Source organism: Diadema setosum, chromosome 21 (assembly GCF_964275005.1).
Source record: "Diadema setosum chromosome 21, eeDiaSeto1, whole genome shotgun sequence".
Lineage (NCBI taxonomy): Eukaryota > Metazoa > Echinodermata > Echinoidea > Diadematoida > Diadematidae > Diadema > Diadema setosum.
The window spans coordinates 13,976,939-13,994,375 of NC_092705.1; the positions used below are offsets into that span (position 1 = coordinate 13,976,939).

The 17,437-nt window shown below is 36.9% G+C and overlaps 1 protein-coding gene across 1 annotated transcript; it reads left to right on the top strand.

The window, feature by feature from the left end:
* Positions 1 to 573: 573 nt before the first annotated feature.
* LOC140244333 (cys-loop ligand-gated ion channel-like) lies at positions 574 to 16,666 on the top strand. The gene is made up of 10 exons (XM_072323975.1): positions 574 to 702; positions 8,149 to 8,277; positions 8,543 to 8,749; positions 10,026 to 10,125; positions 10,758 to 10,915; positions 13,471 to 13,626; positions 14,656 to 14,832; positions 15,450 to 15,497; positions 15,931 to 15,981; positions 16,601 to 16,666. Exons 1-10 carry the CDS (start codon positions 574 to 576, stop codon positions 16,664 to 16,666), a joined length of 1,221 nt encoding a protein of 406 aa, XP_072180076.1.
* Positions 16,667 to 17,437: the final 771 nt, after the last annotated feature.

Below are 17,437 nucleotides of genomic sequence, written 5' to 3' on the forward strand. Positions count from 1 at the left end.
ACAGTTATATTAATCGCGAACCTGTAATTACCCCCAAGCCTTGGTTTCGACTTCATATTTACACCGTCGCTTTGGTGATTCAACATTGCTCGGGGGAATGAAGGGGGGGGGGGAGGAGAGGGAGGGAGGGATATAGTTGGACGGCATAGAATAGTTAACGGCATAATCAGTATAGTTCCTTGATTGTCGGCCGCGCTCGTTACAGAGTAATTTATCTCAAAACACATGATGGCTTTCTTGCACCTAACATACAATGCAGAATTTTAAAGAAAGAGCAGATAAAAGTTTTCATTTAAGACTTTCAACTTCAACAGTTCATAAACGTTGAGAGAGATATCGCAAGACTGGCAAAAAAAAATCAACAACAAACTGAATGTTATGGAAAAACGATTGCGAATCTAGACACCTTTCATGCGTATGCTATTATGGGGATCATCCGAATCTTGTCTGGCGCAAATACATAACATTATTTTGTTTCCAAGAATTCCCAATATGTCAATCAAGGGAAGGTAACTCTGTACTCTTCGCTGATTCATGAATTCGCTTATATTCCAGTGCGACCTATAAAACAAAATGGCGTCGACATCCAGTCTAGAGGAAATGCAGGCATCCATGGCAAATATGGAGAAGCTTTTGAAGAAGATCGAGGAGAACTTGAGACCGGATGAGGTGGCTCACAAGAAGAGAGACGACGGCATGAAGGTAACTCTACATAATTGCTTGTGTGGTCAGACGATTAGAATTGCAAAGGCACTAGGCACTATATATGAGGGCCATGACGCTGATGATAGTATGAGTATGCGGTTGATTACAACATAGTTTCGTTGATTATCCTCTAAATAATGGCAAGAACTATGCTCGCCACATTCCTTCACCATACAACTCACTGTTCTTCCATATTTCAATGTTGTGATTGATTATAGGGCGACGATAGAGGGTCTAGACTAAAACGTTCAATCAAGTTCATTTGTGGTATAGTTATGTATAGTTATATAGTGCCAATCCTTGAATGAAAATTTCTTTGTATATCCTGTTGCCTACTTTTGAACAATGAGGGATTCATATAATGGTAATTAATTATGTCAATGATTAAATGTTCTGTTGTTACTTTGGTTAAAAACAACCCGATTGGCTTTTAAAGCTATCTAATCAACTAATAGCTTCGAAATCTAAAGTGTCCTTTTTTCACAAAATGCAAATGACGATTATATTTACTGATTATGGTAATCTAGAATTTTCAGAAGAGCAACAATTTGTTATGAATATCTCCTCTCGTTCGAATCTTTTTATGATGACTTGTTTATTCTTTGCACCCTCATTCACCTCATTGAAACAGTTATTTTGACTTCCCTTCAGACGCATAATGGATTAAATGAATTCATTCACACTTCTTATCCCAATATCCCTCCATATCCCTCTGTATCTCTCGATAACATTCTCATTTTGCATGATCCGCCCCCATACACTGATGTTGTAAGTATGTCATGAAGAGATATCTGAACGGAGGATTGATGACACCTATTTGTTTTCGTTCCTCGTGATTTGTAAAATATGGGTCTTCTTATTTTAAGTCGTCCGTTCTTTAACAGGATCAGAAAAAGACAATATCATGTATCCGGCATACATCTGTACAATTTCTTCTGATGACTGTATAAGGTCTGAAACCCTTCCTGCTCTTTATGAAATTGCACAGAGACACGCCATCAAACACATCTACATGTAGAGATGGACTTTGATCGCATGTCGTAGAATCATATAAATTGACAGTTTAAAACTGATCGAATAGGACTGGGGAAAAAGATACACGGCATTGTTCACTTTCGCATAGGACCTGCTCGATACACCAAGTGAATATCAAATAACATGTTTCAGTGAGCAATTAATTGTGGATCTTTTGAATTGCGTGTGGTCTCATTTTACAATCACCCGTCACGGGCAGGCGGGCAACATTACATTATAGTTTCGCTTTCGAAAGGGGGAGGGGGGGGGGTGGATGGATGTCGGGATATCCCAACGTTACTTCACTTTTAAATGTCATGTTATTGGCAAAGAGGCACATAATCGTGTGCAAGGCACCCAGCCCTTTGAACATGTCCTGTGACTCATAATTCCATTCATTAAAGGTACCCGTAAATTTCCGCGCACAAGAAATAATCAGAGAGTAATCGCAAGCTTCCCTGCGTTTCCGTACGTTATAATGTAAGTCAGTAACAAGATGTTCCGTAAAATGAACCCTACTAATACCTATAAGGTATAGCATAACACCATCGCTTATGCAATTATTACTGAGATAGAATTCATGTTTAATCAGCTACCCCCCCCCCCCCCAAAAAAAAAAATGGGGGGGGGGGGGAAAAAACCAGTTGGCAACTGGTACTAGTACCAGTTGATTCCAAAGGCAACTGATTTCAATATTGATATTGGAATGTGCGACTAGAATCAACTGGTATCAACTGGTATCCATTAAACTGGTATTCGTCCAACTGGAATCAACTGGTATCAACTGGTATCAACTGGGATCCAGTTTACAAAATTAGTCTTGTGTTGCATTATATTGATGTAAGGGTGCTTACCAGAACATACGTATGTCAAGACATTGTTAATGTTGTTGTTTGGATGATGTTTAAAGAAGAATGTGGGTCACGGGGTTTTGTAGGTTTTGCAAACCTGATGTCTTGTGTATGATGTTTTGTATTTTTATTGGAGTAGAGGCAAACCAGTCGTCACAGTATTTTTTATATATAGTTCTGCTTGTTTTGACAAATGTGGAATATGTTCTTATCTTGCATGATATATATCGGATAATGCTCAACTTATTGATTTGTGTACTTATGATATTTTCCCACTCATTTCTATCACACTTGCAAATGCTTTATTCTGAATGTTTGAATTTGCATGTATATATCTTATGTAATATTATATCCAATTTAGTCCTCGGGCTACGAGATGTGATATGAATAAATAAACCTTTCAAAACCTTTCAATAATATCTAACCTAAGTATATCTAGGCTTAGCCTACTTAGTACCAGGGATATTTCATTCACTTACAAAGGGGATGTTGGTTTCCTTTTAGATTTGTGGAGCTCTCTGCCGGTTGGGCAATTTGCTCGAAAAAATATATTTATTTCACTTAAATTCAATTTTAAAACCTACACTACTTCTAATTATTCACAGAAATCGTATTATATTTATTGTTGATATTTACAAATGAGATACACTCAGCAAAAAAAAAAAGAAAGTAAACGCTTTTTTCAAGTTTATATTTCTCAGAGAATATTTGGCTGAAAGCTAATCTGTCATATACCATATTAAATGTAATTCAATTGGCTATCAACCTGGTAGGTCACCAAAAAGGGAAACTTTACGCACGAGTGAATACCTTTGTTTTTCTCTTCCAGGGCACAAAAGTAAAAGTTGCAAAACTGAACAAGCTGTCATTCATGCGTTTGTGCTCTCCCATTATAGAACAATGGAAACAAACAACAAATTTCACACAAAACGAAAGAAAAAAAAACATGAAAAATGGAAAAATAAACATTAAATTTTTTGTTCTCTATGATATCTTTAAAGGACAAATGATCAATGAAGGCTAAGAATAATGGAGGAAAATAAAGAATCTTACGTCAAATTTATATTCATATGAAATAAGAGAAGAAGTAAAAATGGCAGAAATTTGAACTTTTTTTTCAAATTAGGAAATTGTAAATAATGTTTGGTTCTTGAATTTGTCTCATGAATTCTTAAATCACAAGATTAAAAGAAATGAATAAAAACATTCTTCTCATTTAATCATCTTTATGCTTATTATTTCCTATATCATTTGAAGTTTGAATTGACAGAAAATTCTTATTTTCCCCCTTTAGTATCCAACTTTGCTTTTCTTAGAGGTTATAAAGAGATATTTTTGCTATTTCATTCATGTCTCTCATGGTGTTAAACTGGTCTTTTGTTGTCAATGTTATCGTGAAGGGCATTTGCAAATGAAAGAAAAAGTTTGCAATTTTTAACTTTGTGCCTTGGAGGACAAAAACGAATGTGCTCACCCATGCGTGAAGTGTTATTTTTAATAAACCTATTAACATAATAGCCAATTAAATTACCTTTTTATGGTATATAATAAATTTATTTTCTTATAAATCTTCTATAAAAATATGACCTCGGAAAAGTATTTACTTTCTTTTTTTCCTGAGTATGTCTACAGAAGCAGAAAGGGGACAGGTTTTTAGGAAAAGATGTCGCGTGCCTACTCCTGCGTCGGGTTGAGGACCCGCCCGCCGACGCCGGTGGGCAGATCCTCACCGGCGTTTTAATAGTTGTAATGTAAAGGGGCACTTAATTGTAATGGTTTAAGGCATGGTTACCAAGTAGATAAATTTCTAGTAAATTTCAGAGCTTATTGAAATCATAAAAAACATTAAATTCAACAATCTTTTATCTTTTCCACAAATAGAATTTGAATAACTTATGAAAATTCATGAGAAATAGAACCAGCAGAAACCAATAGAAACCAACTGGAGTCAGCTGGTATCAGAGTGTCAATGTTTTAGTTAGTGGGTTTTAATCAGGAATGAAGTGGTAAGCAAGTCCGGTCAGGTACATGGGTTTCAAATTGTGTCAACAAACTGTTTGCACACAAACACTACACACACGACACACACACGCACGCGAACACACACGCACGCGAACACACATACTCACATACAAACACACACAAACTAGTCAACAGTCCAGTCTGTCAGTTAAAGTGTCAACTGACTTAAATTAGTTCCAGATGAATTGAATTGAAATCATCAAGAGTCCAAGTTCAATCATGTTAAATGTTTGGTTTTTATTTTACTTCTTAATTTGATGTTTTAACTAAGTTTTGTTTAATTTATTAGTCAGTTTGATGAACTGATCGAATTCAAAAAGTAGACTTGAACTGGTATCAACTGGTACCAGTTAGACTTTAACTATATGGTATCAGCTTAATTGTACAAGTAGATTGCAATTGGTATAAAGTACGTGGCACCGTGGTACCCATTGAGACTTAAAGGGATGGGTAGTAATTAATCAGTGGGAACGCTGTGGAATGATTGTTCCAATCCTTGTGGGATTCATGTAAGAGCACATTATATATCTATTGTTGTGTTAAAATTATTTGCTTAAGAATGGTCTCATATTCAAGTAATGTGCAGTTCAGTGTTTCCAGGTTAGCATGTCTGTACAGTGTGAGGCCGATCGTTAACGGGCCGTAAACGATACTTGAACTGGTATCAACTGGCCACCAGTAGACTTGTACTGGTTTCAACTGGTAATCAGTGCAACATCAACTGGTATAAAGTGGTACCAGTAAGACTTGAACTGGTATCAGCTTGTCACCTTGTACCAGTAGATTGCAGTGGGTATCAAGTGGTACCGTGGTACACATTGAGACTTAAACTAGTATCAACTGGGGACTTCAACTGATATCAACTTATAAACCAGTAAACTTCAGTTGTTATCAACTGGTACAGAGTGATACTTGAAGTGGTATCAACTGGCCACCAGTAGACTTTTACTATAGTTTCAACAGGCGAGCAGTGCAACTTCAACTGGTATAAACTGGTACCAGTATGATTAAACTGGTATCAACTGGTGCTAGTACGACTTCAACTGATATCAACTGGTTTCAATTAGAATTGCTTGTTTTGTCATGTTTGTTACTGGAAAGTTACGAGTTGCCTTCTGGTTGAAACCAGTTAAGGCCAGTTACAACCACTAAAGACTAGTTAAAATGCTAATTGGTTTCTACTGGTTTCTGCTGGCTTTTCAATTCAATTCAATTCAATTCAATTCAATTCAGTTCAATTCAAACTTTATTTTCACTTTTTCTTTCCAACAATATGTACAAGAAAAACAATATTATGAGTTTGACATGGGAGTAACAAAATATCCATAACCAGACAGGATTAACATGTTCATGTCTGCATGATCAGTACAAAAAAGATACATACATTCTATATACACTCTGCGAAAAAAAAAAAAAAAGTGGAGGTACCCACTCAAAAGACTAGGCTTGTATCATGTGGGTACCTCTGAGGGAAAGGGGGAAATAAGGGGGTGAAAAGCTTACAACTACAAAGATTGCGGGAAACTGAGAAAGTCGGGAATAGAGTGAAAAAAAAGCAAAAGTGTGAAAAGAGGGAACAAAAAACAGGGAAAAGAGGCAGAGAGAGAGAGAGAGAGAGAGGGAGAGAAAGAAAAGCCTAAATAATTTTGATGCAATCACCAATGGCGAAAGCCTACAGAGACAATTAGCCAAGCGTCTTCGAAAGTGATACATTGTCGAGCTGCTTTCCAGCGGAAGAGATTGTAACTGTGGGGACGAGAGCACGTATGGAATATTAGCACGCAGTAAAAATTATCTATAATGCCTCAAGAGAACGCAGCCTATAGTGGAAAAGAGAAGACAATGTCGTGCTTACGTAATACATTACAAAATTAAATTCATTGGGTTGCATTATAAAACTTCAAAAGAAATATTTTCAATCTCTTTTTAAAAGAATTCAATGAAGGTGCATTTTTTATATCCATGGGAAGGGAGTTCCAGAATTTAGGACCTACATAGATAAAAGTCTGCCGAGCTAGCAAGGTTCTTAACAGAGGTAAATGAAATTCATTTGACTGTCTAGCTGGATATCTATGGTATGTCCGGTTACGCATAAACATAAAGTAAAAAATTAATGGGAGGCAATTATTATAAGTATACATAAATTGCCCCATTTGTAATAAAAACAAATCTTTAATTTTCAGAATCTTATTATCAAAGAACAAAGGATCTGTATGAGAATATGGAACGGTATTACAAATAATGCGAAGAGCCTTCTTTTGTAACAGCAGAACCCTATCCAACAATAATTGATGCGTATTTCCCCATATCCAAATTCCATAATTTAGATAAGGTAGTATCAAAGATGAATACAATGTAAACAAAGAATGTTGAGGAATGGAAAATTTTACTCTATTAATAACACCTATATTACGTGAAATTTTCTTGCAGACATTATCAATATGAAATTTCCAAAAGAGTTTATTATCAACTGTAATGCCGAGAAACTTTATATGGGAAACACTTTCTAAGACAGCGTCACCAAAACAAAATTTAATGTCCACATTCAAATTATCTAAAGTGTTACTGAAAAGCATATATATATATATATTTTTTGATATTCAAAGACAACTTATTTGCCCCTATCCACTCACATAAATTTTGTAATTCAGAATTAACTGTCTGCACAGGAGTATTTGGGTCTTCATGTGAGTGGAATACATTTGAATCGTCGGCAAAAAGTATGAAAAAAAAGTATGAACGATAACACCGACCTGGAACAAGAAGAATATAGGCATGCATAACCTACGTTACTTTCAATTGCACTTGGATTGCCATACCTGGTACAGATAGAGAGAGAGAGAAACAGGGGGAGGGGAGTGGAGGTATAGTGAGTTGCAAAATATCAGAAACTGATTTTTTTTTTCCTGTCATCCCTGTAGATTTAATTGAGAATAAAACTCTTGAATAATATTTATACCTACAATATTATATTTCTATATGCATGATGTCCGTTAATAGCTTTGCAACCGGTGCCATGATATTGCAGTGGTACTCATGTCATACGAATTCTCTGTCAGTGGTAACAAAGAGGAAACGGCTGTAGTAATGATCTAACCACGTATACAGAAATACAGTATTACCCTACTTCTTCACTTTCAAGAGACTTTTATACTCGTCTAAGAAGATAAGTTGATGAAGCCAAAACAAGCATACACTTGAGGTATAAATCATCAATAATAATGTGTGTTTAATGAGCCAAATTCTAACCCGATGCCACTCTTTGATGTGATTTGTTGCTTTCATTTCAAATGCTGCAGAAATGTCTTATGAAACCGTGTGAAAGGATTTAGATGTGTTTTAAGTAAGCTTTAATTGCAACAAAGAAACCCCAGAAATAATAAGCATAAAAAGCAGGTATTCAGACTATCGCATGTAGTTTACAATGGGAAGTCGAAATCGCTTGTGATTACATTGTTCGCTCTATCAAAGTGTCCGCATGATTATGGAGGAAAGGATTAGTTTCCTAACGCCTTTTCTGTCATTTTTATTCCTTTGCTGTGTCTTTGATCTCTAGGTTGATGCTCGAATCCGAGTAAACATCATCACCGTAGGCGACATCGACACGGTGAGCGAGGAATTCAAATGCGAGCTCGCCCTCACCGTCAAGTGGAAGGAACCAAGCATCAAGGGGCTCAACGATGACGTGAGTATATCATCCCTACTGGAAAGAACACAGTGCCCCACAGGGTGTTCACAGTGTGTTCATTAAATAGTCAACTACGTGGAAACGTTCGAATCATCTTTTATTAATGTGTTTATAAAAGGAAAGATTAGTGAAACTTCAACGCATCTATTCGCAGGAGTATAATTTTGTAGCAATATAAAACTCAGCATACAGGAATGTAATGGTTATTATGAAAATAAAACATAAAACCGATGTGCTTTCTGATTGACTTGTATCCCTACAGGAGATAGACTGGAGTGAACAATGGGACCCCCGAATCTATTTCTTCAACGCCGTCAGCATTGACAAGAAAGAGGTGAAGCACCGCGTGGGACTCAGGTCTTCGCGCGTTGACGAGACAGACCAGATTCCTGACGCTCAGCTGTCGATCAGGATGAGAGGCACCTTCAAGTCTAAAATGAGGCTGAAAGACTTCCCTTTCGACTATCAGGTGGGTTAGAAAAGCTTATAAATCTATCGGTGACTTCTGTTGACAAACACACCCGTTTCATTTAACGGGAGCGGCCTTCATCTTGAACTTGAAAATGAATAGATTTTAACGGCCTTACGTATGCTATAAATATGATACAAGTACAAAGCAATGTTGTAATATAGTATCACGCTTTATAATGGACATAGTTCTCAATACGGTATTAGTACATACAGTAGATATAGTAGAAGTACAAGCAATGTTGTATACACGGTATCACGCTTTATAATGGATGTAGTGTTCTCAATACGGTATTTAAAGGGACTTTCATAGAATAGTTGTATAGACCTAAGTTTATTTTTGTTTTAGATTTTGTGTTAGCGTTAGTTTTTAATCTGTTCGACGGGCACATGTCTTTATTTGAACCAACACACACTTTTAAAGTTGAAAATAGTGGGCAAAAACTATTTCGTTTGTCTTGACCGATCGAGGCCTTGTACATGACTAAGATTATAATTCACCTAGTGCTCAGTCTCACTGTTACCACAGAGGGTTTCCTTGCTTTCATTTGTATCAATCAGATCCTGCGATGTCGTCTACGCATGCGCATTTGTAATGAGCAGCTGATAGCAATTTGTGGCGCCCAATTTAATGAGCTCTAGATCTGCGATGCAAACGCTAAGATGCCGCTAATAGGAAAGAAGAAGGGGGGGGAAGTGTTCTATAAATGCGTGAGCAAACTGTTTCCATGTTCCAACCAGGGAGGATCGAGGCGCGTCGTGAACATTTGTAGGGAGCTTTAGATTTGCGACGGAGGCGGACATTTATGACGACGATTGCATTAGCCGTTCTCCTCCCAGTGTCTCCCTACGTTGTGTTGCAAGGTAGATTTAGATCACGCGAGGACGCAGTCTGTACAAAGTAAAATGGCGCCCCCATGATCATTGGGTTCAGTAGTTCTCTGCTATGTGAATTTGAGCGTACGCAAAAAGGACCCATCGTCCATACTCAGACGACGCGAGATCGATTTCTATAAGTAAATGTGCGCATGCGTAGAACATGTTTTTAAAGTTTTGTTTGTTTTTCTCCCTCTGAATGTTCCCGTCGCGAAAGTCTAAAGCTCCCCCGTGTCTCAGATCTAAAAGCTCGCCGTTCTTTGTCGTGAGGATGAGGTTCATCTAGTGTGTCAGTCTGTGGTCAAGGAATAAAGATACCTCTCATACTTGAGAAGTTGATTATAGTGCAGATGATATTCAAAGTGATAAGGCTTTTTTCTTTTCTTGATGCAAATTTGTAGAATCTGACGATCGAACTCATGTCAGATTGGCCTAAGGAAGTGATCGAGTTCAGAAAAGATATGACCCAGAAGGATAGCGTCAGAACGGATACTTTTACAGGTAAGGAAAAGGTCATAAATCCTATGCACACCACAAGATTATTGCCTTTAGCGAGCCACTGCAGGAACGATTTTTTTTTTTTTATTTGCTGACTCTCGGTGGCCGAACAATCATACAAGAGTCTCATTATTCGTTTGTTTGTTTCTTCTATCTTGTTTCTATCATTCTCTTTTTCTCCCGCTCCTCCTCTTCCTCCTCCTTCATGTATTTTTACCCATTTTCCTCCCGCAAATGGTTCTTTCTTCCTTCCATCCATTCGTTCCCTCTTATACTCCTCCTATTATTTCTTCTTATTCTCCTATTGCCTCTTCATTTATCGTCTGTATAGGCTTATGAATAAATCTTTGTCTTCCTTGCCTTTCATTTTCCTCACCTTTATTGTCTTTATAGTATTTTGATTACTGATTTTCTACTAATATATCACCCGAAAGGGTATGAAATTATTTGATTTGCTGATTTTCTACTAATATAGTAAAGCGAAAGGGTATTATGATAGAATGTTGAAGTACAAGTTTTCACATGATCATAGTAGCACAGTGTACTTGATCCCACTCGATATACTTGGAAGGTTTATGTTACTGAGCACCGTGGCAATTCACAATTCATATCTCGCCCTGATGTTGGTCGAACAGGAGACCAAGAGTGGGAGCTGATGCAGCACGTTAATGCGGCCCCAGTGAAGGAAGAGATAATGAGCTCAGGGGCGGTCAACAAGTACCCCCTTTACAACATCACATTGAACGTGAAGAGAAAACCCAGTTACTACATGTGGAATGTAGCCTTGATCATGGTAAGTCGGGCGCAACGCTAAGTTCCAATATCTACCGCTCTCAGAATGCTGTCGCATCGAAACTGATGAAGTTGACAATATTAACCCAAATCACGCCAATGATTCCGACAAATTCAAGATAATCGCACTGCACCAGCAAAGCAGAATGTGCGCCGAAACATGAACAGTAATTTTGTCGAACATTAGGTCGTCTCATAATGATTAACCAGTGACTATGAATAATATGCTTGAATGAAAGGATAGAGCAGGATTTGAGAGTTGTGGGCCGAAAGTGTACAATGTAAAATGTTAGAGATGTAATCTTGACAGTAGAGATCGAAAGTGAAGGGATAAGAGCATTATTTTTGTTTTGAATACAAAAGAAAACCGAAGAAGACGTACACAACGTCATGATATCAAGATATCAATAATTTTACCATCATAAAAACACAAGCATATTTTCCTTAGGATTATTAGGGGGCTTACGTGTTGTATACTTGAATGATATCTTACATTATGTTTCGGTTGTATATTGCCTGGTTTTGTTTTTGCATGTTCGTTGCCATCTTTTATCATTATACCCCTTGTTTCGTCCTCTTCGGCTAAATGATATTAAATAATACTTGAAGTTTCAATTTGTGCATTATAATGTGCTAGTTCTCTCATTTAATATATATATATTATATATATATATATATATATATATATATATATATATATATATATATATATATATATATATATATATATATATCAGGGCTCGACACTAACGGTGGCCCGGTGGCCCGGGGCCACCAAAGATGAAAGTCGGGCCACCAAATTTCAAAAAAGGGCAAATTTGGTGGCCTGCCTCGGGCCATCAAAATTTTTTGAAAAGTATGTCAATAAATTCGTAACTTTTTCGCCGGAAATTAGCAGTTAAATTTGTTCAAAGGATGGATGAAAAGGACTGAATGAGTGCCTGAGAGTGAGTGTTGCAAGTTTGTTGAAGTTTATTTATGAGTAGATATGTCCAACTTCTAATTCTTACTATCATAAATCTTAAATATTTGACTCATTTGAAAAAAAAAAAGGACTTTCAATGTTTTTTACTGGGTTTTTTCAGGACATCAAATTTTTCTCTCGGGCCACCAAAAATTTGAAATTTAGTATTTTGGTGGCCCCATCGGGCCACCAAACAAAAAAGTTAGTGTCGAGCCATGTATATATATATATATATATATATATATATATATATATATCAGGGCTCGACACTAACGGTGGCCCGGTGGCCCCGGGGCCACCAAAAACGCACATCGGGCCACCAAAATTTCAAAAATGAAGACTTTGGTGGGCCTGATCGGGCCACCAAAAAAGGACGGATGTTTGCCTTTGGGCCACCAAAAATAAAAGTTAGTGTGGAGCCCTGTATATATATATATATATATATATATATATATATATATATATATATACAGTATTCATCGCATAATCGGGACAGGTTGGGAGTAGCAAACACGGCCCCTTTAAGCGAGGTGCCCGATTTCGCGATGAGTACTCACCATACACTAACGGCATACGACATGTACATGTAGTGCACACACACACACACACATGCATACTGACGTACTGTACATGTACATGAATACACAACCACGCTACCCCTCGGCGCGACCCTCTAGCTCTCCCTGCACATGGCTTTGCTTATATGCAGGGGAGAAGAATGTTCGCGAAAGCATGTGTTTTGCAATGGCATGGATACTTATACACGGCACTTTTGTGGCTATGCATGTATGTGTACTGGATGGACGGAGGTCAAAACACACCAGTCCGAAGCTTGCTTTGTAAGTTCGATGTAAACGACAACTGATAGGGAATCTTTGAAATATTGTTGTGGCATTTTGGTAGATTTTTTGTGTAAAATATCAACAAAATCAAAGATCGCTTGAAGTTTATTGTCCCGTTTATCAGAGGTCCCCGCCCGATTATCCAGTGAAAATAACATGCATTGGAAATGTTTCTGGGAAGCGTATGTCATTTAAGCGAGGTTCCCGATTATCAGATGCCCGATTATGCGATGAATATTTATATATATATATACATGTATATATAAGTGAGCCTTATAAGATATGATATACATCGTTCAGAAACACTCAAAGTGCTTATCGATAACGGTCTCATCCAGTTGTGCGCCTTGAGATACGTTGGATTGTGTGTTCGTATGATTTTAAATTCGATTATATTAATCTCTCCTAATTACTCTTCTTACAAATTTGATGAGACGATGGTTGCGTTTGTTGCTGTGACCTCATTATTTTGCACAAGTAGAAAATATAACAAACTGAAACTGAATATATCTTTGTTTTTATGATAAGTGAAGTAAACCATGGAGCCATAGGAGCTCTAAACTAATCTGAAAGAGTAATAGTAAGAAAGGAGGATATTTATACAGCAAAAGGACATGAAGATCGTATATCCATAAGGCAGCAAGTTGCAGAGAGAGATGGGAGTCGAAGTATGTGTCTGCTTTCTTTCGTGAGTAAGCATCTTCCGAAGTTCCGATGACCTCCCTCTGCCCGTATAATCCACATCCTCAGTTTCTCATAACGCCGCTCGCCTTCACATCCTTCGCCGTGGACTGGGAAGCGCCCGGGGACCGGTTGAGCGTTACTCTTACCCTGCTTCTCACAGCTGTGGCTTTCAAATTCGTGGTCTCCCAGAGTCTTCCCAACACGTCGTACCAGACGCTACTCGTAAGTCTTTATATTCTGTGTTATTTTCAATATAAAATTATGCACAGAAATATTCGTGTTAATGAATTACTTTTTGCAATGGGCATCTCTAACACAGACACGTGACAGACCTCTGTACGATTTGTTCGAGATCCGCAGAAACAATTACACATTTTGTTTTGGGAATGTCACGTGTTGTTACACAAAGATAAATTTCTCAAATTCAGGAAATCATCTCACAGTATCACACACAAATCGCTAGAAGTATTTATGTTCTTAGTTCTACAGAAAACCTAAAAGTGTAATGATGTAGTTTATTTTTATGCAAAGTAGGCTACTTTATAATATCTGCCAGAAGTAAAAAGTAATTAATAGATTTTCGCCATTTTTGTTAATTTTTAAAGCAAGCAAAGAAAGTACATAAATATTTCAAAACAAAAACAAAAACTAAAGGTTTTGTATCTAATATTAACCGAAATCGTATTCATATTATTTAGACTGTTTGTAGCTACCAGTCAAATTGTATCATTTCTCTTTATGTATCATTTGATGTGACATTTATTTGTACCTGAATGTTGATAAGTGAATAGAATTTCTTTGTGAAAAAAATGGCGTTTGATGTTCTCACCTTTGTCCTTATAATTTTCTTTTATTCAGAAGAACTCAAACTTGTAAATGATCTCCTTAATCACACTCTTCTTATCGCCATAAATTGATGGGGTGCTGTGGCAAAGTAGATAAGACTCCCTGCTGCTAAACGCATGGCCCGAGCTTGATTCTCACCATGGACCTACATTGTAGGTCCATGGTGAGGGCAAATGCCGCAGGAGTAAAATGTCATGGAACCAATCATGGCAGGCCCTCTGGTGTAATAGTGTAATACTGAAGAGACTACCCTGGATAAAGAAGACCTCCCACTATAATAGAATACAATTGCAAGAACTGATGTAACTTCATGGTGTGATGTGAATGATAAAACAGACATTGAATACTCGTTTATTACACAGACTACGTAATTATTTTCCCTTTTCCCCCTCACCCAAATCCTAGGACTACTACGTGCTTTGGTGCATGGTCTTCCTTTGTCTGGTCGTTGTCCAGAACGCTGCGGTATCAGCCTTCTATGATGGCTCCAGCGCTATGATATTCGACATCGTGTGGATGGCCGTGCTTGGTGTGGCCATCGTGATTGTCAACATCGTCTTCATCGCCCTGTCCTATGACAAAGTAAGTCCTCACACTGATAGTCTCGTTGAATAATGTTGTAAAGGCAATGAACAATTCAATTTTTCCCTCTCTCTCACTGGTCCCCATCCTATACGAAGGATATGTTGCGACACGGCTTCTCCATTTTATCGGCCTGAATTGGATTCCAGCATTTGGTAATCTCATTAAGAATTTTTATCCTGAACCACAAAAAACAGGTTATGATATCAGCAAGCCACGTGCATGTTTCCTATATAGACTCAAGCCTGTTCTCCTGTCGATAAGCGAAAAGTTTTTCAAACGGGGAAAACGCCACCCTCCAACAACTTGCAAAGGCCTTAGCAGTGTATAAGTTTCCCAGTATTCAAACTTGGACGAATAAAAGAGGACAAGTGTGTTTTTTTCTTTTAGGACGCCTCTGCATTAATTAGATCCACTTCCGAGTAGAGAACAAGAGATGCGCAATTTTTGATCTTGGAGATGGAATACCGTACTACAGAGGCTGGAGCAAATTCGCTCTATCCGTATACTGCTTGTTTATGCATTCCATAACAGCTGTCACGACTTCTGTTTCAACATTATGCATCCGACCATTTTTTTTTTTTGTCTGTATTTCTCACACTGTCATCTGCTTCCAGTGGAGGGCAGTGGGACGTCAAATGCAGGAGGCAACAAAGAAATACAATGTGAGTAATTTCATCTTTTTTTTTCGCGTTCCAATATATTGGGATGTGCATGTACTGATGAAAAAAAATTAAAGTGCTTTTATCATTTTCGTGTTATGCATGGTCGTAGAGAGGCATTGTATAAATTTCATGAAATAGAGTGTTAAAAGAAATTTAGGTTTCCAACAATAATTAAAAATTATCATTGTCATCATTATCATCATCATCGTCATCATCACCATTATTATTGTTATTATCGTTATTATTATTAAAATTATTATTTTCTATTATTATCATTATCATTACCATTACCATTATTATCTATTATCATTATCATTACATTATCATCATTGTCATTGTAAGTATTGTTATTATTATTATTATTATTATCATTATCATTATTATTATTATCATTATTATTATTATTATTATTATTATTATTATTATTGCCCAGGACCTGTGCAATAAGATATCATCAAGGGAGGGCAGAGATGATCGAGACGAGGTAAGATATTCATGAACATTATGTTTATGTGTATTATCATAAATCCTTGACCTTAAAAAAATAGTTTGATATGATGTCTATTTCAATGAATTCATTGTAGTCAGCATGCTTTATGTATCTACAACAACAATGAGTATTGGTCTATTTGTATGTGGCATTGTTTTGGCTTGTCAGCTCGATTTTTCACAAGTAGTTCCAAAAACATCAATTTTTCCCTACCCATAGGGTATTTTCTTCTGTCAAGCCATGTGCATGGTATCTAATCAGTGTTTTCTCCATTTTGCTATTTTTTAAAGTAAGCAAATGATAAAGATGATAATCAGAAAAGAAATTGTAACTCGTTTATTTTGGAATCTATTTAATAAATTATTTAGTTGTTGTTGTTTTTTGCAGCTGGTTGTCATATTTTGTATTTTATGCTAGATATCACGTGGAATGACTTTTATTTGTTTTTATTTGTACATTGTACCTGGGTATTTGAATAAAAATAATTTATTTTTTTTTTTGTATGAAAAGAAAAAGAAGATGAAATTTGTCTTTTGTGTCCTTCCTGTGATCGCATTATTTTTACTACAGCTTGGATATTGAGTCGTTGATCGAACTCATTTTTTTTTCACAGCAACCACCGTTAGAGGGCGCTCGAGTACCAGATGAACACCTGCCGCTCCATCAGGGAGAGGCGTAGACAATCACATGGAATGAAACGCTAGATTAAACATGAGTCTATAGCCTATAATACAGTACTAGTTGGATGAACAGGTTGATGAGTATTATAACCTTTTACATGGATGTAAAACCAAGTTCAGCTATTTTTTTTTTCGGCCGCACTACAAATCGTCTGCGCTCTCTACTTGCCGTTGATGAAGTGGTTGTTCTTTTTGATACAACTGCATTTTAAATCTCTCTGAAGATATTTTTATTTTCAATTCCTCATTCAAACTCGCCGTAACTATATTGAACTTATATACTGAATCCACAAATGTTGTGACTTTGCGTTTATACTTAACGAAGATGGAAGAAAGAAGAAGAAGAAGAAAAAAAAAGCGATGCCCACAGGTCCCAGGGATGACCGACTGAGCCGGGGGATCACGGTGAAATGGCGTGTCTTTCTAACCGGACTAAATGTCGGACAGATGCAAAGAAAGACGATAGGATGCCCAGTCTTTTGGCGGGGCGTCTAGTAGTCTATCCTAAATAGGTACGGATAACTAATGAGTGGAAATGAATATACTTTGATAAGAAAAAGAGTTCCATAAATTTCTGTAGCTTCCAAAAGGATATTGGGAGTCGGCCTGTAAACCATAGCTTCAATATTTTTTTTTCCTCACCAGAATTCGATTTCTTTATTATATTCAATGAGGAATAATTCCAATTTTTCATCACTTAACAACACAAATGTTGCTGCTTTTTAAATTGTTTTAAAATCATGTATAGATTTTGGACTATCTTTTCAAGC

Coding starts and splice junctions, on each gene's coding strand:
- LOC140244333 (XM_072323975.1), top strand. CDS start 574: ATGGCGTCGACATCCAGTCTAGAGGAAATGCAGGCATCCATGGCAAAT. Junction 10,916..13,470: donor GGAATGTAGCCTTGATCATG/GTAAGTCGGGCG, acceptor CCACATCCTCAG/TTTCTCATAACGCCGCTCGC. Junction 15,982..16,600: donor GCAGAGATGATCGAGACGAG/GTAAGATATTCA, acceptor TTTTTTTCACAG/CAACCACCGTTAGAGGGCGC.